The sequence below is a fragment of the Hyaena hyaena genome, unplaced genomic scaffold (assembly GCF_003009895.1).
Source record: "Hyaena hyaena isolate Hyena2069 unplaced genomic scaffold, ASM300989v1 scaffold_2447, whole genome shotgun sequence".
Lineage (NCBI taxonomy): Eukaryota > Metazoa > Chordata > Mammalia > Carnivora > Hyaenidae > Hyaena > Hyaena hyaena.
Window position 1 is genome coordinate 999 of NW_024083080.1, and position 23,806 is coordinate 24,804.

General features: G+C 39.0%; 1 protein-coding gene across 1 annotated transcript in view; it reads left to right on the plus strand.

The window, feature by feature from the left end:
- Positions 1-327: 327 nt before the first annotated feature.
- Positions 328-23,806, plus strand: part of LOC120227525 (fatty acid desaturase 2-like protein FADS2B) — a 32,975-nt gene continuing 9,496 nt past the window's right edge. The window contains 7 exon segments of the mRNA XM_039225621.1: positions 328-487; positions 490-653; positions 9,416-9,526; positions 12,547-12,744; positions 14,216-14,317; positions 19,107-19,232; positions 22,035-22,095. Of these exon segments, the coding sequence (XP_039081552.1) occupies positions 328-487; positions 490-653; positions 9,416-9,526; positions 12,547-12,744; positions 14,216-14,317; positions 19,107-19,232; positions 22,035-22,095 (922 nt within the window).

A 23,806-nucleotide genomic window follows, 5' to 3' on the forward strand; every position in this document is an offset into this window, starting at 1 on the left:
ACTTCCAGACCAACTGTGATTGGACCAAGCTCTTTACTAGGGAACATTTAATGATGAAGGAGAATGCTGCTAAGACACACCAGCCAGCAGAGAGAGGGAAGGTGATCCAGCCTCTATCATGGCAGAGAAGATCAGGACAGACGGAGAAGTGTGAGGCTGGGGATGAGCTCACTGTCAGGTTTGTGAAGAGATAACTAGGCTAAAAAGTTTCTGTGCAGGCATCACACTGCAGCACAATAAGAAGGAAGGAAAAGTGTCTTTTTTATGGTCTAATCAGAGGCAAAGATTAGAAATTTCAGGAGTCAACCCAGAAATCAAAGAGGTATAATGACAATGAAGCTTAAAGACAAGCATACAGGAATTCGGAGCCTTCTGGAAGAGGGTCAGCAATATCTGGGTAAGAAGTATCAAGCCAATGGGAAACCAGTGGCAAATGGGAGAGATGAAGTCTCCGTAAAGCAGGAGGCAAATGGGAAGTGTGGCATGCCCAAAAAAGTCTCAACGTGTACAGCTGGCAGGAGATCCAGAAACACAATCAAGAGACTGATCAGTGGTTGGTGATCAATTGCAAGGTCTACGACGTTACTAGCTGGGCCAACAGGCATCCAGGGGGGAGACGAATCCTCAACCACTATGCTGGGGAAGACGCCACGGTAAGGAACTCAAAGCTCTGCCTGCTCTCTTCCAGCTGGTGGGTGGCTGGGACTTGGCTCTCTTCCCAAAAGCATTTTGAATATGTGCTCAAACTCCACAATTGCTCTTCTCCTCCCAGACCAATTCTTCAGGATTCCTATCCAGCAAGAACCTGAAACCAAATAAGCCTCAAGGCCTAGCTCCAACTTTGGGATGGGCTCAGATGCTGACAGTGGATACTGTTTGTGTATTTTGAGTTTTGTTTTGTCTTGGTGTTTTGTTTTGAATTGGAGTCACTGTTTGTTTTCTAGTTTAGTAGAGTTGACACAATATTTCATTAGTTTCAGGTGTACAATATAGTGATTCAACAACTCTATACACTATGTCATGCTCACCACAAGTGTGGTTTCCATCTGTCACTCTCTTTTAAGAAAAAAGTTACAAGTGGGTCAGAACATTTTGGGAAAAATAATGTCTATGTCCAACTAGAAATTTTCAGATTCTTATAAATGGGGTGTGTAAAAGAAAGAGAGAAATTCATCTGATAGGCATCAAAATGTTATTAATAACAATAATACAAACCTACAATTAAGGATAGTGCTTTTCTAATCCAAATCACAGAATCAGCTCAGACGATGTGTTGGCAAAGATGCAGGTCATCAAACACCTTGGAAATAACTGATAAACTCACTCAGCTTGAGACAGCTGAGCTGATAAATCTAACTTTCTGATGATGTTTATCTCTAAGAAGTTAGGAAAAAAACATGACTCCATATCCAATTCTAGCCAACAAGTAGCAATTAATTAATAAAATAAAAACCATCAGGACTTTAGGAGAAAATATCCATGCCACCTTGAAATTCATATCATAAAGATGAAAATCTTGAGCATGTTCAACCGTGTACCCTAGACTTTATGTAAGTAAATCCAAAAATGTTCAGAGAAAAGATTTTTGCAAAGGAAGACGGCTCAAGAAGAATGAGAGGCTTCAGAAGAGTTCTGACAAATGTAAAACTCCATAACTACTCAGAATCTGAGGAGCCTTGGCTAGCAACTGGATAGTGAACGTGGGAAAGTTGTTGAAATGCTCACAGCCTCTGTTTCATCGTTAGCAAAATGGACATGACCTTACCAATCTAACTGGTTTATGGTAAATGGGACTAATGCTTGCAAAGTGTTTAGCACAATGCCAAGCACTTAATAAAGTTTCATTAAATTTTAACTATTATGATTTATCTCACTGGCATCCATAGCCTCAGAGGTGTGATTATTATTTCCTGTTTACCTCCAGCTTAGAGATCTTGATTATATTTGGTGTCATCTGATTGAGAACAGAGGGACCCATGGTGGAGAAGCATCATGCTCTCTAGTGAAGGAGGGCAGAACAGAAGGGACCTACAATCAGAGGCTTACTCTACAGCCTAAGAGGTGTTTGCAGGGTGTGCCCTGAAAGGCAACTGTGGACCTAAGAAAAGTATAGTCTCTGTAAGCTGGCCTTCAACCTATGGCTGCACCAGCCCAGATGAGAGCACTGCTCTTTTATTTACATGGAAACTCTCCTTCAAGCTTCCACCCTCCTTATGAAAGGGTAATAATGATAGCCTTTCCCACAGGATCATTAATTCACTCATTCATGTAGTCAGCCTTTCTAAAATGCTTGTTAAAGGCCCAGCATAAGATTAAGAGTACAGGCTTGGGAATGAAAAGGCCTGATTTGTGCCGAAGCTCTACCACTTGCTAAGACTGTCTTGAGGAGGGTGCTGAAACTCTTGAAGCCTCGGCTCTTTTATCCAGAAAGTGGGGATAATAATACTTTCCTCTTAACCTTGTGAAAGTCAGTAGTACGTATGGTGTTTGGGACTGATTAGAAACTGAAAAGATGATAGTGCTTTAGTTTTATTATTCCTTAGTTCTTCTGAGATGAGGTCTAATTCTCTCCAAAGAAAAGATTCCATAAAACAAAATTGGTACATCAGCCCCTGTTATTTCCCATCTGAATTGTCTGATTGTTTTTAAATGATATGATTTAAAACTAATGACTGAGTGCTAAGCATTACAGTCTGGACCCAGTCTTTTAATCTGATGAGAGTTTGTTGGGGAAAAGCCAGAAACAAACTGTAAGCCCAAGAATAACTGATTATATAGTTATCAATTTATCCATATGATGGGCTGTTTTGCAATTATTAAATGAGGACGACAAAGCATTTGAGGACAAGACATGCAAATGAAAAAATATTTGGCCACAAGTTTCATGTAAGGCAATAATATGTTCCGGGACATGAAAGGAATAAATGCAATCTTGTGATGCATATACATGAGCAGCATGTCCAGAACAAAGAAAGTAAGTTAAATATCCTGTGTCCTGGTCAACTCATTTCTGATCTTTGGACACCACACTCTAAGTAGGACACTGAGAAACTCAAGTTCTTTCTCATGAGGGTCAAAGGTCAATATGACAGGGAAAGAATGAAAAAACTTAGAGGAAATAAAGAAAAGTCTATCCAGCTATTTGAAGGACTACCATGTGGAAGATAGGAGAGCTATATGCCATTCCAAAAGGATGGCATGGAGCCAATGGAAGCAAAGCAAGGGCAGGAAGAAGAGAGGATGTGCACAGAGGTGGAGTGAAAATAAGATTCCCATTAGGAGTAAACACCCAGCCAGAATGGGCATCCCAGCTTTGCCACTTTGGCACCTAGTAAGTGCTCAGTTAGTGTCAATGACTATCAAGGCATGAGGAAGAGAGGATGAAGTGACAGGAGAGAAAGAGAAAACAGAAAGGGGAAGGAGAGAAAAGGTGTTGAAATCTGAGCCATGTCTCCGTCTTCCTCTTCCATGACACATAATAACACTTCTCTAGTCATCATCTCTCCTCACCCCCAATCACCACAGCAAAACCAACCAGGATTTCTAAGGTGTTGGTGATGAAAGTAATAATCAGTAATAGTAGTTGCATCTTCTCTGGGTTGTCACCATTTCTTAAATAATCTGGTCCTCAGTGGAACAATGACTAAAGTAGAAAATAGGTGGAGAAGTAGAAAGAAGGGAGGGTAGAGTAATGGAGTAGTGGAGTAGTGGAAAATAGGTGGAGAAGTAGAGAGAAGTGGAGAGTAGAAGAGAGAGAGGGGTGTTGAGGTGCTAACGGGTAAATATGGGCCATGAGGAAATGCTTTCTTTCAGAAAGACCAGTCTGGCACCTAAGTGAAGGTTGAACTGAAGAGTCAGCCAAAATTAAGGAGGAAGCCCAGGGAATATGTTAAAGATCTGAACAACGCATTGACCACAGGAATGAAAAAGAGGGGGTGGCTGCCAAGGATGTGTAGGAGACATAATTTATAAGATGTAGTAAGTGATTGGTTGAGTAATCAGGGAGAAATAATCTGGCTGACTTGTGCATATGTGACATAGGGAACGGAATGGCTATATCCATGACAGAACAGGGAAGCCAGGAGGATGAGCAGGTTTGGGAGGGAGATCAGAGAGAAAGAGAGAATTGGGGCTGGAGCTCAGCAGAAAGTATCACAGAAAAAATTTTGGTATAGGGAAAAGCTTTGAAATAATGAAAGTTCTCAAACAATAAAATGAGTTGCTGTGTAAAAATAGCCCTCTGCTTATTCCTATGGGTGAAGGGGAACCTGGGTAACTTCAACTTTTCTATTCTGAAAAGGCTTTCTCCCAAATAAAGGGCAAAGACGGTATTCTCCTAACAAACTGACCTATTCACAACTCATGCACTACCCAGAATATGAGGAGATTTGTTCTAGCCTTTGCCCTGGAGCATATGAGACTTGAGAAGGGTAAGCATAAGAGAAATTACTCAATGATGTGGGAATGGATATGCGGTTGGGTGTTGACTACTCTGGTGAACTTTTCTGAGGTGAGTAAATAGAAATCCATGTTCCAATTATCTTGTTTTGTGATTCTGTGTTTGTGTGTGTACACATTCACCATTGGTGTTTTCTTTCCTGAATTTGGGAAGTTTCAACCCACCCCAGGCAAACTAATGTTAATGTTAAAAAGCAATCGTTTATTGATTTATTTATTTGGTCTGATTTCCAAAGCCCCAGCTCTCAGCCACTAGGCTAGATCCTCAGTAAGGTTTTAGAAGGACTGAATAAATGAATGGGAGAGTTAATAAACCCATTGGGCAGAGTGGGTGCCATTATTATCCATATTTAGAAGAAAAACTGAGGCTTGAGAAATAAAGTAATTTGCCCAATATAAAGCAGCCTTCCTCACTACCCTGCACTGTGCCTTAATGCGAACTAGGAAGGCACACTCCTTCAGTGGTTGTAGCACAAGATTTGGCAAACAGAATGCTTGCTGGATTTCAGCCCATGCACACCCTCCTGTCTAGGTGCCTTTGTGAAAGGCACAGCCTCTCAACAGTACCTAAGTTGTAAAGGCAGGGTTAGTCAGAAGGACTTTCCATAATTTTCTCTTCCTGTGCGGATCACACTTTTACAATAAAGCACATCTCTCCATCTCCCATTGAATAACAGCAAAGAGTTAGCAGGATTTCTAAGCTATTTGTGAAAGCGAAGTAATAGTCTTTCCTGTGTTGATATTGTTTTAGAAATAATCAGTTTTGGATGAGTGTTGGTACAAATTTATGGGTAGATTAAGCAGGATTTTGGTTGAGAAGGTAACCAAAAGGCTGCCAGGTAAAAATGGGAGATATTGGGTAGGGAAGATATGCTGGTTCTTAAGACCTGTATCCTCTGAACTCAACATATTTGAATGTTTCTAACTTTTTCCTTGTTGGAGAAATCCTATATTCTCTTCATTCTTCATTCTATATCCTCTTCATTCTTCCTTTCTGTATTCACCAGGCGTCCACTGATAATATGCCATATTCCAGGAAGAGTGAGACAGTAGGCATAATTTAATCAACAACACATGGCCTTAGCCTTCAAAAATTCTTAAATACCTAGGAATAAATTTATCCCAGAAGGTGAAAGACCCACATACTGAAAGATACAAGACATAAATGAAAGAAACTGAGGAATATATAAATAAATGGAAAGACATTCTATGCTTATGGGTTGGAATAATTAATATTGTAAAAATATCCATACTATCCTAAACAATCTACAGGTTCAGTGCAATACTTGTCAGAATTCCAATGGCACTTTTCATAGAAATAGAATAAACAATCCTAAACTTTATATGGAAGCATAGAAGACCCCAAATAGTCAAAGCAACAATTAGCAATCTTGAGAAAGAACAAAGCTGGATTTCACTACATGCTACAAAACTACAGATGAATGGATAAAGAAAATGTGACACAACACACACACACACACACACACACACAGAGGAATACAATTCATCCATTAAAAGGAATGAAATCTTGCCATTTTCCCCAACATGGATGGACCCAGAAGGCATCATGCTAAGTGAAATATGTCAGAGAAAGACAAATGTCATATGATGTCACTTACATGTGGAACCTAAAAAAGAAAACAAAAAACCAAGCTCATAGATACAGAAAATGGATTGGTAGCTACCAGAGGCAAGAGGTATGTGGGAGGAGAAAAGGGTGAAGGAGTTCAAAAGTACAAACCTCCAGTTACAATAAGTAAGTCATGAGGCTATAATGTACAGCATGGTGACTATAGTTAATAATACTGAACTGCATATTTGAAAATTGCTGAAAGATGAAATCTTAAAAGTTCTCATCACAAAAGAAAAAAAATATGGGGGCGCCTGGGTAGCTCAGTCAGTTAGGCATACGACTTCAGCCCAGGTCATGATGTCATGGTTCGTGGGTTTGAGCCCCGCGTCAGGCTGTGTGCTGACAGCCGGCTCAGAGCCTGGAGGCTGTTTCAGAGTCTGTGTCTCCCTCTCTCTCTGACCCTCCCATGCTCACGCTGTCTCTCTCTCCCTCTCTCTCTCTCTCTCAGAAATAAATAAAACACTCAAAAATGTAAAAGAGAGAGAGAGAGAGAGAAATTGTGGTAACCATGTAAGGTGACAGATGTTAACCAGACTCACTGCGGTGATTATTTTGCAATACATACAAATATCAAATCATTCTGCTGTACACTTGAAGCCAAAATAATGCTATATGAATATTATACTACATTTTACAAAGAAACACAAAAAGACCAGCAGAGAAGGGGCAAGTACACAGCTTCATTACAATATAATTTGAAAGGCTATAGAAGCTAGAGGAGCCCAGAGGAAAGAGTAAATAACTTTCCTGAGTTATGGGGAGGCAATTTTTAATCTGAATCTTGAAAGGTGAGGAGGAGTTTTTATAGAAAGAAAAAGGAGGAAGGTGGTCAAGACAAAGGAAACAGAATGTACAAAGCTTCAGAACAATAAATAGGCATGGAACGTTTATTGAATGGGGAGAGGTCAGGTCTGGTGGACAAGATGGTTCCTGAAGGGTAATGGTTAAAGGTAAGCCTGGAGAGGTCGGTTGGAGCCAGAGGCAAAGTGATTCAGGGGATTAAGACCTACTGCGGAGAGACATCATTACTATCTGCCCAGCAGATACATACTGATTTTAGCATCATCCAAACAATCTGGCATCACTTCTCTCTTAAGAGGCCTTTCGGAAAAGGAATTATACATGTTATGAGTGAAATAAATCTTTATAGCTTCATGGCTTTAAAATCACATAGGTTTCAGTTCAAATCCGGGCTTTAGTATCAACCTATTTATTGTGGCATTTTGAACAAGACGTTTGTCTCCTTTGAGACTTGGTATCTTTATCTTTACAGCAGAAACAGTGGAATCTCATAGATCCAAGGTGATGGTTATGAATTGGCCCAGGAAAGGATATGCAGGATATGCTCAACAGACGTTAGAACTACCCCCTCTTCCTTTCATTTTACCCACTCTCCTTCCTTCATCAGGAATACACTTGCCCAAGAGTGTTGATAATATAGCCTGTTTTTACAGGTCTTCAAAAAGAGGATTTCACTACTTCTACAATATCCAGACTTTACTAGGAAATTCTTTTACATCGAATATCTAAGACTACCTAAACTCCTTTGTTGTACTGCTCATCAGTACAATGAAGAGGTCCACATAGCAGGGCAATGCCTACTATGCTGGAAAACTCTGTTTAGGATCTGTTATCACAGTTTTGCCTGCAAATCTTGCTGGGAATCAGAAAAAACAATGAACTCAAGGTTACTGTCAACACACTGTTTCAAGACTCTGCAAGACTGCTCAGAGTAAAACAAAATTTCAGTGGCTTACCTTTCTTCTACACTCTTATCTTAATCCATCAGAAAGTATTTCATCCTAATCTGCTCTTTAACAAGTAGAATATGATTTCCAATATGAATCATTCTGAAATACTTTAATTCCCTTCTAAATCACTGTTATGGCTCTCTTCCTGGCTCAGGAAACTATGTTTTAGACTTGCAGAATGTGACAGTTAAAAAACACCTTTGAAATTATATAGTGCAGAATTTTCCAAGGGGGTCAAAGGAAGTATGCAGAAGCAGAATGGACAGTAGAGACTGGACTGGTTCTAGCAAATACAAAATCCTTTTTACATCATTGAACATAGAGATTGTTAGGAGAAGTAAGTCTAAAGAGTTGATACTGCACCCTTCTAATTAATATTATTCATTATATAAACATCTTTTTTTTTACTGTTTTATTTATTTCAGAGAGAGACAGACAGTATGAGCAGGGGAGGGTCAGAGAGAGGGAGACACAAAATCTGAAACAGGCTCCAGGCTCCGAGATGTCAGCACAGAGCCCGATGCAGGGCTCGAACCCACGAACCATGAGGTCATGACCTGAGCCGAAGTCGGACGCTTAACCCACTGAGCCACCCAGGTGCCCCTATATAAACATCTTCTTATAAAGCAAGATTCTATTTAGTTCTTAGATTTTTCCAAAGTTCCTTTACACTTTGAAGATGGGAGATTCATCATATTCACTAAAACAATTCAGATCATACCACATTAGGCTTTAGAGAATATGAAGAAAGTCTTTGAGTTGCTATATTGAAGAGTACGCAGGTAGTAAGTTTTTAGCAGTTGAAGTATATATGCAAGAAAGATGGCTAATATGTTGACTTGATTAATCCCTACAAAAATTTTATGAATTGCTTGACTATTACTATCATCTTTATGTTAGAGAAAATAGAAGCACAGACAAGTTCAAGAAACTTGTCCACAATTCCATAGCTATTAAGTAGAAACCAGAATTTAGGTGCAGGAAAACCACTCCAATGTCCATTGTCTTAGTACTATGGAACACCAGTGCTTTAAAGTCATATGTATTGCTTCCACATATTCAAGTTATAATATTGGCTGTGTTTCCTCATTTTTGATTACTCCTGTTCACAAATCTGCAATAGCAGAAAGGCTGAGATCTACCTCTTGGAGAATTCTCCTTCCCTCTAATCTGTTTAGCGTGATGGTTGCTGCATGCTTCTGTGTGAGCAACTTCCACCAAGCCTGATGTTGGGTTTGAAAGATTCACCATGGCTCATGAACTCAAGGAAATGAATTCTTTGGGTGCTCAATAAAGTAAACAGTGACCTTTTCCAATGCTCAAGAATATCCTGGCTGTGGTGGGCTTGTCTAATGAAGCAGTGCATCAAGTAGGTGGATCTCCAGCATGAGGTTTTCATAGAGTATTTACAAGGGTAATTTTGATTATTCAACTTGAAGCATCAACCTGGAGTTAGAAGAAATCCTAGAGTCTGCTGATTCCCAAGATGGGCACAGGATGAGGTAAGGAAGGGAGCTCTTCTGTAGATAAGCATGTGTCTCCTAAGCCTCTAATAATTCTCTGTGATTTACAGGATGTATTCAGAGCCATGCACCTGGACCTTGACTTTGTAAAATTGTACCTTAAACCACTTCTCATTGGAGAGCTTGCCCCAGAAGAGCCCAGCCAGGAGAGAAACAAAAGTGTGAGTGGGGTCTCAGGATCCAAAAACATGTGGAAGGATGGGGACAAAGGCCAGTTGATCATTTCCTGACATATCCAAGTATTTATCCTTTTTTGTGAGAAACTCACCATCATGCCTGGGTGAGCCTGTAATAGCAAAAATGAGTAGTTTCTACAAATTACAAAACAGTGTCATCCTCCTTAGACATTCAGAACCATTAAACCTTTGTGTAAGAAGGAATGAGTTGTCTGGTCCCACAGCACACAGAAGCTCTGTGTCTCTAAGTACCTCCTTTATGCCAGGCAACTACCAGATACAATTTTTGTCCAGTTACTGCTTAGAACTGTTTGAAGTCTGTGACTATATTCACTGTTAAAGTTCCATGAAAGCAGCTAATATGTATATTATCTCTGTGTCCTCAAGAACCACCTGCACAGGATCAGACATGTAGTAGGGACTCCATAAATAGATATTAAATGAAAGTTGTGAATATATCCTAACAACAGCCCTTTTTACATTTGGTGAAATTATAGTCCAGGGAAAATAAATTACTTTCTGTAGGTCCCATAGCTGGTGTATCAAGGAACCTGGATTCCAAGTCACTTCTTTCTGGCCCCAATCCCTCAGGCATTCCCAAGGAAGGGTGCCACTCTTTCTTTCTCTAATACTTTGGCTACCTGAAGTACTGGCTTCCAGAGGACAGGGTTTTTGTAAGGTTAGACATTCACTAGAATGATTTTACATAATGCTTAAAGGGATTTTGACTAATACTGAGCATTTCTTCTTTTTTTTTTTTGAAATTTGTTTTCTTTTTTTTAAAAAATATTTTTATTTATTTCTAGGAGAGACAGAGAGAGAGACAGTGTGAGCAGGGGAGGGTCAGAGAGAGAGGGAGTCACAGACTGAAACAGGCTCCAGGCTCTGAGCTGGCAGTCAGCACAGAGCCCGACGCGGGGCTCGAACCCACAAACTGCGAGATCATGACCTAAGCGAAAGTCGGACACTTAACCGACTAAGCCACCCAGGCGCCCCTGAAAGTTGTTTCCTTAAAACTGCTTACATTCTGTGCAATTCTTCTGAAATAGCTTTTACCAAATATTGATCTATATATCACTGTAAGGAGGATAGAATAAGGATTATACTTCTGCTTCAGGAAATGAGGAAACATACTCACTGGGGAAGAGGTAGATTCTGAAGACACATAACAGATTTTGTGTAGACCTCAGACAAACACTTAGGCTCATGCCTCAGGTCCATGTGCATCCTGCACAGCTATGTGTCAGGAAACACAGCCCTGTATTTGGCAATGAGGGCTCTGAGAGCACACAGCTTAGATTCACAGCCCAGCCTTGCCACAGGTTGTATGGATTTAGGCCAGTCCCCTAACGTCCCCATTGCTCAGTTTCTCTCTCTAAAACAGCAACAACAGTAGCACCAACTTCCTACGAGATATTGGAGGATTATGGAAAGAGTTAAAAGCACTTAAGGGGCTTAGAACAGTGTCTAGAAGATAGTAAATGGTCAATAGAATGTAGATACTATCATCATGAACTCACTCGTGGCACCAGCAATTGACAAACCTCCAGATATGTCCCCATCATTTAGAGCAGGAGGTTCTATAATCTGATGAAAGCTTAATTGGTTTTCCTAAAATGCTCTTTAAGGAAAAGAACATCCACTTATGGTTAAGAACTATAAGACAACCATTAGTTATCTGAAAGAATATTGGTTTATGGGGGGAAAAGTTCTGCCAAAAATTTTCTTTAGTACGTCTATGTAGATACTGAGATGTGTGTGCACGCATGTAAAATAATACATATATACTCAGATATATGTGTATAAACAATCAGTATGAGCACAACACTTGTGTCAGAGCATAACTTGAATTCCTGCCTCTATCACCTACTCGCTGATGATTTCAGACCAGTGCTCTTCTGAGCTTGCTATCCCCTTACTCTGTACAGTAAATGAGTTGGAAAGGATGACCAGGTTGGCAGGCACTCTAGAGATGGCCTCTTAAAGTTATCCATGGCCACCAAAGTTCCAAAGTTGATGGGGTCTTGAGAGACGACCCCAGGAAATAGATCTCTTAAAAGGTGAATCAGTGAATTTTGAAATGAAATTTTTTTATTCTAGATTTATGTGCATATGTTTTCTTTTTATACTGAAAATTTCTTCCTTTCATGTATCTGAACAAATCCTGCTCTCTTTCTTATACTCTGACATATTTCATTATGTGAACTGCCCTGGTTTCAAACCCATTCATTAGTCATTAAGCAAAGAGGTATTTCTTTTCAGCTCTTGCACTGCCTCTATAGTCTTACTGGCAAGCTTGTAAACCAATACTAGCCTTGCTCATGCATCCACATGCACATATTCATATTACACAAACACAGGACCAGGAAACTCCCACTCCTGCAACACATATCAGCAGATACATACTAATGCCAACAGAAATCCTGCCCTGTTTCTAGGGGTCCATCAATCAGCTCACAAGAAAGTCATCCTTTGATCTAATCCAAGCGAACTGCATTTTTCTATGTTCATCATCTTTAATGAAAGGGCCCTTTGCACATACTGAGCTGCTGTTGATGTGGAAGATTCTGTGTAAACTGAACCACTTACTACTGTAACACAGATCCATATAGACAACACAGTTCCCCAAAGTATAATTGGAGATCAATCAATCAATACCCGAAATAATACCGATGGTTTAAAAGGCAACTGTTAGACACAATAACCATCCTCAAACTCCCCTCCAAAAAAACCCTCTAATTCTGAGCTAGAAAATAGTTAGAAGACAGTTTACAAACTACTACTCACCTTTCTCTTCTCCAGAAAAAAAAATGTTATCATAACTTTTTAAAAAAAGTTTTGTTTGTTCATAGTTTTATGTTTTTAATTTTGCTCAATTAAATGTATTAATATAATTAAATTTGTATTTATAAAATTAAGGTATTAATAAGGTAATAGAATGGATTATTGTGTTCATTGGTGATCCTTGAGGGAATTAATTCCTTTCTTGAACATTTATTTCTTAGCCCCAGTTGGTGAAAGATTTCCAAGAACTGCGGAGAACATTAGAGGCCATGAACATGTTCACTGCCAACCCAGTGTTCTTCTTCCTTCACTTCATCCAGATCTTGATTTTAGAAATACTGACTTGGTTAATGGTGTGGTATTTTGGCACCGGCTGGATTGTGACAATATTCAATTCCTTCCTTCTCACAATTTCCCAGGTAAGCATGTACCCTAAAACCAACCAGTGACTTTAGGGGAAGATTCAGAATTGTTTCCTTCTCCCTTTCGACTTGTCCCAGCTGCTGCCTGACACTCCCTGGCAAGCTACTAATCAGCATCTGACACCAGCAAGTTACCACACCTTGCAAGACCCCGGTCTTTTGTCTGAAAAATGGGGATAATAATTTTTATGGAAATATTCTCTACTAAACAAGTTATTGTGAAAACTCCTGGCATAGTGACTGGCACAAAAGAAGTATTTAATCTATGACAGGTGCTAGTCTTATCACAATTTTATCCATACCAGTTCAGTAACTTAAGTCATTTCTCAGCCATGTAACACTCACCTTTATCTTTTATTCATCTTACAATGAACAGAAAAAAAGAAAGAGGTAAACCAAGAAACAGAATCTTAAAAATAAAAAATGAACTGGTGGTTACTATAGGAGAGGGAGTGGGTGGATGAAGGAATATGTGATGGGGATTAAGGAGTGCACTTGTCATGATAAGCACCAGGGGTTGTATGGAAATGTTGAATCACTATATTGTACACCTGAAACTAATATCACACTTCATGTTAGCTAACTAGAATTTAAATAAAGCTTAAAAAAAGATTGTATGGATTCCAACATAAATGCCAATCAACTACCGAGGCATAGCAGAAGATCTGACCAATCTTTGTTAAATGAAGTGTGAATCTGTAACCGTGGCTTTCTGTGAGCACCATGCTGTGTTGTGGACATGAGAGAAAATGTGTCTGGTTCCTGCTCTTGGGACAAGAGTCTTCCAGTGGGAGAGATTGATCAAGCTGGTAAACATACTACATGACAGAATGACATTAATGCCAAGGAGGGGAACAAACATGTGCTGTTGAAGCAGAAAGAGGCATTTAATTCTAATTGGAATAACTGCAGAAAGTTTTATGGAAAATTAATGTCAAAGTTAATTCCAGAATTTATGTTAATTTTTTGTGAAGTCAACTTGCTTTATTCCCTGAAGAGCAATTATTTTGGAAACTGGAAAGGAAACAAACGTTTGTTTGGTGCTTAGCATAAGCCAAGCACTTTGTAGGTATTTAAGTTGCCCAACAGTCCATGACTAAGATATTATTATCCCAACTTATCAGATGAAGAGCTACTAAGTAACTTGCCAAGATCTGTGCAACACATACATGGTGAAGAATGGTTTAGAACCCACATCTGCCTGACTCCAAAAACAATACTCTTTCTACTCCTCACTGGAATATTATGACAGTGACAAAGAAAATGTTCTAAGCTGACAGAACTCCATGCACAAAGGCATACAAGTGAGAAAGAACACCTTGTGTAGGAAGCAGAAAGTGAACTTGGCTTTGAACTAGAAGAAATTGCCCCACCGTTCTTCTCCAATGGGCTACTGAATCTATAAGTGGGCTCATTTATTAATTTCCCTTTGGATCCTAAACTTCTCTAACAATTTCATCTCTTCTAGCTTCAATCTTCATTTCTGCAGCATGACTTGGGACACCTTTCCATATTTACAAAGTCCAAGTGGAACCATCTGATGCAAGAAATTATGATGAGTCATTTCAAGGTACAGGATGTTCATGGAGCATGATGGGATTTTCAAACAATTTCCTAAGACAGTGGTTACCAAGTTTGTTTGTGCAGTCATATTAGCAAAAAATGTTTGTGCACAAATAGATTTGCAAATAAATGTAAATATGCTAACAGTGTAGATACTACATATGTACTAATATGTAATATAACATTATAATACATATCAAAATTAGGATTTTAAATTATTATAAGGAAAGATTTATTTTTATTTAGGAAGTTCCAACAGTTTTTCTTCCCTTAAGAAACTCTTTGGTCCAATCCTTGGCATCCCATTAAGAAACCACTTCATAGGAGAAGGACTGTGCTTTTATAAATGAAGAGGTGCTCTGTAAAATAAGGAATGGGAATGTTCTTAGAAAAAGTCTGAACATGTACTCCTGGGAAGCAACAGGAATTCAGCAAGCCTGATTAGTCCTGGAAGAATAGGGCTATGAAGAAATAAAGGGAAGGATGCAGAATACATAAAAGTGAAAAGAAAGAGAAAGAGTGGCAAGAAAGATCAGATGGCACTGTTCAAGAGTCAGACATTGCACATCCCAGACTGCGGGAAAAAGCAGTGGCGATGATGGCAGTTGTTCTTGCTCTACCCCTGCCCGAAGTCCAGGAGGGCAGGTGCTTGGTAGGTCCTATGAGCCACTGCAGTGCAATACCTAACAGAGTGCCTGGTACATAGTAGGCCTTCAACAGCATTTGCTGAGTGATGGTTGGATGGATGGATGGATGGACGATGGATGGATGGATGGATGAACGAACCAAGGTAAGAGTACAGAACTGCCAAGAATGAGTTCTAGCTCTGATTCTGACAAGGCCCCCTGTTCGATCTTGACTGAGTCATCTTCTACCTCTCACTCTCAGTTTTCCTATCTGTAATATTAGGAGATAAACTGGATGTCTGTTTTTCTATGACATTCTAGGATTTAGTGACTCTGTACTCTGGCCCAGATGGGGTGAAATGCTTCTGAGCCTTCCCTAAGCCAAATCATGCATTCAAGCCAGCTCACTTTAGGAAAAACTCATAAGCATTGACTCAGAACCGACTTGTTTTGCCTTAATACAGTGGTTTTATATTGAACTGAAAGATATTTAAAATCAGTGTTATCAACCCTCTTTCCAGTTAAGCAAGCTAAGTAAATTAAGTAACACAGAGTTAGATCTGGATTCATATTAGAATGATATCTGTTCCTCAAAATGGTTAGAATGAATAACATAATGTCATTTTATGTGATAAGTTTCATTTAACTGGAATATTCCTGTAGGTACACAGTTCTGCCCTCTATGTACTAGTGCTAGGTTGATAAGTGTTTCTGTACCCCGTCAGAAATGTTTACCACAGAATAAAAACAAAAATAGTTTCTTATGTCCTGATGAGAATTAAGGCAATGGGCCCTCCCCCTCTCCCTCCCATGTTTTGAGGAAAATGAAGACTCATGTGCCCTGGAGGTAATTGACAGTTGACTTGGTGCCAGTATATGTAATATTTCAAGCTCCACCCTTGCTGGTGCTTTTAAAAATGTCACTGCTTTCCCACCGGTCCAAATTTGTACACAGCTGTCTCTGTACAAATTATGTTGCCAGAAACACTTTTGCATTAGTTGAAATGAATAATAACCTTGACGACTCACTTTTTGCAGATAAAGCCAGTGATTTGTGAGCAAAATGAGTGTAGGCTTCAATCACGTACAGCATAGGAAACTACCTGCAGGAAGGAAAGGTGAACAGAAGGGAGGTAACAAAGAAAATTGTAATATAAGCAGCAACAACTTCACCTTCTACATACATCACAATTTTAAACTTCAAAACTTGACTTGCTATCAATGTACCCTTGCCCTGAGGGTTTTTTGGCATTTTCACTCACTAGCTATGTTGGTAATTGTGTATGTCTGATCTTTGCAGTGTTTGTGCAATACAAGTCCTTCTGAAAGCACACCATGAAATATCTGCACATATTTTGGACTTCTGTGCAATGTTCCAATCAAAATGGACTCCCTGTAGCATATTTTTCAACTCCCCCTCCCCAAGACCCAGCATGCACAGTTTGAAAACTATAAGAATCAAGTATTATATTAGAGACAAAGAAAACATTTGATATTAAGACCTGCTTTGAAAATCTGGCCTATCCTCTTTCCATGACTACATCCTAAAATAATTTGGGAGGGTGGGTGGAGGAGTTTCAAACATGTTATTTCTTATAATATTTTTCTCATCCACTTCATAGATGAGGAAATTGTCCAAGGCCATGCACACCCAGTAGCAAGGCTTTGAATTCAAGCCAAAAAATGGCTTCAGACCAGTTTGGATTTCTTATAATGCACCAAGAAAGGATCTAACTTGTAAATGAGGAATGACCTAGAATGGCTTCTGTATGGAATTTGGTGCAGGAGAAGCCTGTTTGCATGTACCTGATAATCTTCACTTCCCAGTGGATCACTCTACCCTTTGCCCCTAGTGATTGTGACTTCCAGACTGAGGGGTGAAGGTAGAGCCAACTGCTTTAGATCACGCCCATAATTACTCTGGTCACTGTTCTCTAAGTTCCAGGATCTAGAACGCTCAATCTTTTCCCTGACCTATCACGAATCGAAATGTGTCTCTCCTATTACCAACTTCCACAGGTAGTCATCGACTGCAAGAGTACAGTTAAAATTTTGGCTCTCAAAGGACTTAATTAACACGGTGAATCACTGCTTATTGCAGTGTCCTTGTTTGTCTGTCGCTCCCAAAGTTTGTATGATTCATAAGTATGGGAACCCCATTTTATCTAGCTCTATATTCCAAATGCTTGGCTCAGTGTCTGCTGCATGGGATGCACTTTAAAATAAATCATGAAAAGAGCAAGTGCACAATTGTAAGAGTGAGTGGGTGGCATGCAGTCTGATGGGAGAAGAGCAGAGTGCAATGGAGACCCCATAGAGGGAATAAAAACTGATGAGTACATGTTCAGTTTGACCTATCATGAGACATCCAAAAGTAAATGTTTGGAAAGTGATTTCCCTTTTAAGCGTAAGAGTCAGTGGAGAGAAGTGGGATGGAGGAAGAGAGATTCCCCTATAAGGACAGTAGGGAGTGTTAGAGGTGAAAAGAGACTATCACTCCTGAGGGATGGGTTCGGGAGGGATCTGCTAAGGGAAGGCTTTACAGCAAGGCTATGGAAGGCAGTATTCACACGTGCAGATTTTCAAACATGCCCATCCCCCTCAACCGTGGAGGTAGTGTCCAGACCTGCATAGTCCAACAGAAACATAATACAAGCCTCATTAAAATGACATAAATCATTTTAAATTATCTAACAGCCACATTTTAAAAGACAACTTTATTTACTATATATATTCAAAATATTATCATTTCTACATGGAATCAATGTAAAAATTATTAATATGATATTTTACTCTCCTTTTTTCATGCTGAGTCTCAAAATCCAATATTATACATGTCCTAGTCATCTTAAGTTGACTGGCCACACTTGAAGTGCTCACTAACCAGCATGTAGCTCGTAGCGATCATATTGGACAGTGAAGATCTATGCAAGTCAAATATGCAATAAAAAACAAATACTATTTATTCTTATGTAAAAATTAATGTAATGGGAAATGGAATACCTCAACATGCCAACATTTTCCATACATCCTCTCGTGTCTCCTCAAACAACCCATGGAAGTAAATGTCATTATATTATACTTACTGAAGATGCAATAGAATTTCAAAGAGGGTAAAATTTACCCAAACATAAAGCAGTATTTATACATTCAGGATTGAAAACACATTGACGTGCTTCCAAATCCTTCCTCTGATAAAACTTTCACACTATCATTTAGAGAGAGAGAATCACACACACAACCTAACCAGAGATGATTTGAGCTCAGAACCAATTAAATTATTTTTATTCTCATTTATCTTTATATGAGGTCATGGAAGCCTGAACATGCAATATTCTGAGCCAATCCCCCTACAAGATTATTTCAGATCCATGATTCACTTAAATATTCATGAAAGCAGGATTACTAGTACCATTTTTCTCACAGAGCTAATTAAAGTTTTAGAGTTGAGTTTTTTTATTTGGAAAATAAGAATATTCTCTGTTGGGGCACCTGGGTGGCTCAGTTGGTTAAGCGTATGACTTTGGTTCAGGTCATGATCTCATGGTTTGTGGGTTCAAGCCTCGCATCAGGCTCTGTGCTGACAGCTCAGAGCCTGGGGCCTCTTTCAGATTCTGTGTCCCCCTCTCTCTCTCTGACCCTCCCCAGCTCACGTTGTCTATCTCTCTCTCTCTCAGAAATAAATAAAACGTTAAAAAAAGAGAATATTCTATGTCTTACTTATCTTCAGAATTTTTAAAATGAGGACTCCCCCAAAAAAGAAGGATGGGAAAACATTTCATTTCAACAAGTTTTTTTATGAATTTTCATGATCAGGATTTATGATTTTTACGAATTTTCCTGAATTTGTGTTCCTGAATCCTATAATTGTCTGTAGGTTTTGAAAGGCTCTGTCGACATGGAGGAGGACACTTAGGATGAGCACTGGGTGTTATATGGAAACCAACTTGACAATAAACTATTTAAAATAAAAATTAATTAATTAATTAAATAAAAAAAGAAAAGAAAGTCTCTGTCCAATGAGCTATTCTGTGATGTAGCAGTCAGGGAGCAAGTTCCAGAAGCTCGGATATCTTACTTTGACTTTGGAGATGCATGTAGAAAACTCTGAGAGTGAAAGACATTTCAGGAGAGACATCTTGAAGCTAATGGAACCTCTCTTCTCCTCAGGGCTTGTCAACAACCTGGTGGAATAACCGACACTTGCAACATCACGTAAAAACAAACGTTTACCCCAAAGACCCAGATATTGATATGGGTGCATTGTTCCTGCTTGGAGAATTGCAACCTGTCAAGGTATATTTAGAACTCCTGAGCACACGAGAAATGTTCCCAGAAGTGATTCCTGGAAACGTCTATAGTCTTGTCCCAGAAAGATGGAGATGGGGGATCCGACTTTGAGTACCTTCTCAGAGCATGCCATCTTCTTTACGTCCAAGATATAGACATGAAATAACTGAATTTGAGGCTGTACAAATAGAAGGATATGTAGGCCACGTGATTGTATGACCTTAAAGGATGTACCGCCAATCTCCTACAGCAGGAAATATGATACCTTGTATTACCCTGCTTGAGCAATCCTGGTGACAGAACAGATCCCTGCCCAGTGGCCATCACTACCTCTGAGGCAACATAGGTTACTGTGAAGTAGTGAAACCAGAGGACTAATGTTGGCAATTATTCTCCAAAATTTAACGAGAATATGGAGACATTCTCTCAGAAAACATGTCAGTATTTTCAATAAGCACTAAGTCACAAATATCTGAATACCTAGCCATCTCAACTAATTCTAGCTCAGTAAGAAAAGTCTGTGCTGATGTTTTTCACTTCATGTTCATTTGGTTCATTTATACATGAACCACAGCCCAAATACTTTGTATGATATTTAGAGACTTCACCTCTCATTTGGATTTGCTAAACAATAGAAAAAGGAGGGGAAAAGTCAACTCCAGAATTTGTCAGTTGTTGATTTTTTTTAACCTCAACTTAAAAGCATCATGTAAAGGACTATTACCAAAATTTAAAGGACAAAGTCTTACTTAAAAAAAGGAGGTACAAAGATACCTACAGAAAGATCTCTTCTCCACCCCCTGGCCCCCGGGAAAGTGGTAGATCCTGAGAGTCAGGTGCTTGGAAAAAGGCTGCTATTTCCTGAAATAATTTAGGAGTTTTCTTAACAAATAAAAGTGTAGTTCTGTCAGTTGCTGCCTGAACTTTGTGTTAAATAAATCAAAAATTGTTCAAATTTTGAAAATAAGTTTTCCCAGCTTCAGAAGACTGAACCTTCTTCTCCAGCTGAATTAGGAAACAAACTCTTGACTAGATTAAAAAAACATCTCTGGTTGTGATTACAAATCAGTTGCTTTTGACAATAGCTCCACAAATAAGTTGGACTTGCCTAATGATGGTGAAATCCTATGCTCATCAACAAATTATGATAATGCCACTTTGATTTCTTTACTCATCCCCACAGAGCAAGAAAGATTTGTCAGACTGAATTTTTTAAAAATGTTTTTATTTACTATTGAGAGACAGAGAGAGACAGAGCATGAACATGGGAGGGGCAGAGAGAGGAGGAGACACAATTCGAAGTAGGCTCCAGGCTCTGAGCTGTTAGCACAGAGCCCAATGCAGGGCCTGAACTGCAAGTTCATGACTTGAGCTGAAGTCAGACACTTTACCGACTAAGCTACCCAGGTGCCCCTGTCTGACTGAATTTTATGAAGCAGGCTGCCCCTCCCTAGAAGTACCTCCTTAAGGCTATATTCAATATACATACTGCCTCTTCACAAATGATACATTTTATAGCAGCTTTGGGGACATGTTCCTAGGCTTTAGGATTCTGTGTGATATGGTTTCAGAGCCACTGCCTGAGACAATGCTTGAAATTATTTAAACTCTAAAATTCAGTCGTTTTATGTTAAAAAAAAAATGATTCTAGTGAGCCCTGAACTTTTTCTTCCATCTCACTTTACTGCCAATCTTCCTACCATTTTCTTCAAACATTCTATGTCCCAGGTCCTGGACTCATGTTCTGGAAGACTTAGAGCCCTCTTTTGGAGTGATACTTAAAATCAGTCCTCCATCTAAGTGTGCTAGCTCCCAGAAATTTCCACCTGCTCTTTTTCCTGTGTTTCCCACTACTTAAATATCTGGAGGTTTGAGAGTAATTGCAAAGAGCTCTTTTAACATTATCAGCATGCTATTTCTTTTTATCTATGACACTAAGAGAAGGAAAGGTCAACCTTACTATCCAAATATGAAAAGAAGACTATCTGTAGGAAGGGAGGTATCAACAAAATGGAGGAGAGCAGATATCAAGCACTGCCCCTAGTGTTGTGACCAAGTGAACATACAGCAAAAATATAGAGCAGAGGTAAATTTTCATTTTCATTCATTCAACTAAACAGTTGCTGTATGTTTATTAGGTACTGGAGATATAACCATTACCTTTATGGCTCCCCTCTGGGTATTTGCTGTTCTTACGCACTGAGCACAGACTACATTAACTGAGGAGATGCCTAGAAAATTAATCACATTCCCAGCATTAAAAATTTATGTAATATCATTATACCTTAGAAATAATACATCACAGTGTGAGATCCATGATGAGAACACAAAGAAGGAAAGATGGGGCAGATAAGAGGAGCCATACCTATATCTTTTATCACATGACCATTTGATAAATATCTGTTGAATGAATGAATGAATGGAGATGGAAACTGAGCTTCAAGCAGAATTCCAAACACGATAGTTAAAAGGAGCTAGGAAAACTTATCATAAATATTCCCTTTTGATCACCACTTCATTGCATGGAAGGAAAAATGTTTTAAAATGGCTTCCATAGGATTTTTTTAAAAAATCACAAACCCCATAATCAAATGCAAAAATCACCCACATTTAATTAAAGCAAAAAGATTCTGCAGTATTTCCTCTTATTCCCGTTCTGGTTCTTCCTGAGCCTCAAGAGTGACAGCCAATAAATTCTAGCCATATGGCTCTTTCCATAGAGATTTTAAACACACACACAGCAATGTTCTTGAGTATAATGACCACAGGTATTGTTTCTTATTTTAGTTTTATGCTCTCTCCTTTCAGTATGGCAAGATGAAAATCAAATATATCAACTATGAAAAGCAGCACCTGTATTTCTACATACGTGAGTCTCCTTGGAGCCACTTTCCTTATCATCCCATGTCCTTGAAACAAGTGATTGTCAAGCCAGAAGGCACAACAGCAATGCTCTCACAGAGAGACCAGCCCATGTTTTATTGTGAATTGGAAAAGCCATCATATCTTATTTCAAACTTCTTGGGGGTAAAAGTCTGCAAAGGAAAAATGAGAAAGCAAATAAGTATTTTGATTTTAAGGTGCATCTCCTGAGATGCTTCAGGAAGGATGGAAGTCAGGATGGCAATCAGGGGGCCTTACATCTGAGAGTATAATCATAGAAAGGTTAAATACTTATCAAGAAGAAAAGAATAGTGGTTTTTGGATAGGGAGGAAAGAGAAATAGGAAATGAATGCCAAACAATGAGAAAGAATGAAATCTGGCCATGTGTAGCAACATGGATGGAACTTGAGGGTGTTATGCTGAGCGAATAAGTCAGACAGAGAAGGACAGATACCATATGTTTGCACGTATAGGAGGATTATGAGGAATTTAACGGAGGACCATGGGGGAGAAGAAGGGGGTACTAGGGGAGGAGAGGGAGGGAGGCAAACCATGAGAGCCTCTTGAAAGTTGAGAACAAACTGAGGACTGATGGGTAAGGGGGAGAGGGGAAGGGGGGTGATGGGCATGGAGGAGGGCACTTGTGGGGATGAGCACTGGGTGTTTTTGGAAACCAACTTGACAATAAACTACTAAAAAAAAATAAAAAGGAAAAGAATGCCAAAGCACTGACATTATGAAGCCAGAAAATGTAGATGCTCAGGAGTAAAAGGTACCTGAGAGTTACTGTGTGAGAGAAAGCTGGATGCTTCCATGGCCTACATACAGCTGCAGAAGATAATTATTGGACAGATATATATACATATATATACATGTATATATATGTATGTATTTTGGTTTTTTAAGGTAGTAACTAAAACTGCCAAGCAGCAAAATTCATTGATATCCTAGTACAGTCTAAATTTAACATGATAGTTTTTTTTAAAGAAAGCAAATACTCCAACGATCAACTGTAAAGATGTTTTAAAACACAAAGGAAACCTTCCACCATTCAAAGCTTATTTTGTAAGATAAAAGGTTTTTAATTTCTAAACTGCTATCATTTATATAAAAAAACTTTCAAGAAGACCATAACTGTTAAGACCTAGAACTTTGTTCAGTTTCTAAGTGGAGAGTACAGTGGCATTTCTAGTCAACTTTTGAAGCTCAGTAATCCTGTAAATGTTTAAACTCCCACTTTATAAACACAAGTCACTGGAAATCTTTTATGATAGTGGCACAGAATATAATTGAAAATCATATGTAGGTACAAATATATATAAATAGATATGAATGTGGGTTCAAGCTTGAAAGAAAATAGGGTAGCTACATAATTATGATAATTGATAAAAATATCAGTGAGCACCTAGGTGGCTCAGTCAGTAAGCATCAACTTCAGCTCAGGTCATGATCTCACAGTTTGTGAGTTCAAGCCCAGCATCGGGCTCTGTGCTGACACCTCAGAGCCTGAAGTCTTCTTCAGATTCTGTGTCTCCCTCTCTCTGCCCTTCCCCTGCTTGTGCCTCTCTCTCTCTCTCTCAAAAATAAATAAACTTAAAAAAAGATTTAAAAAATATCATAAGCAAAAATGTATTCCTCTTAACCAAAATCAAATTCATGACAACTCAAAAAAAAAACGTTTTCATTGGTAACACAA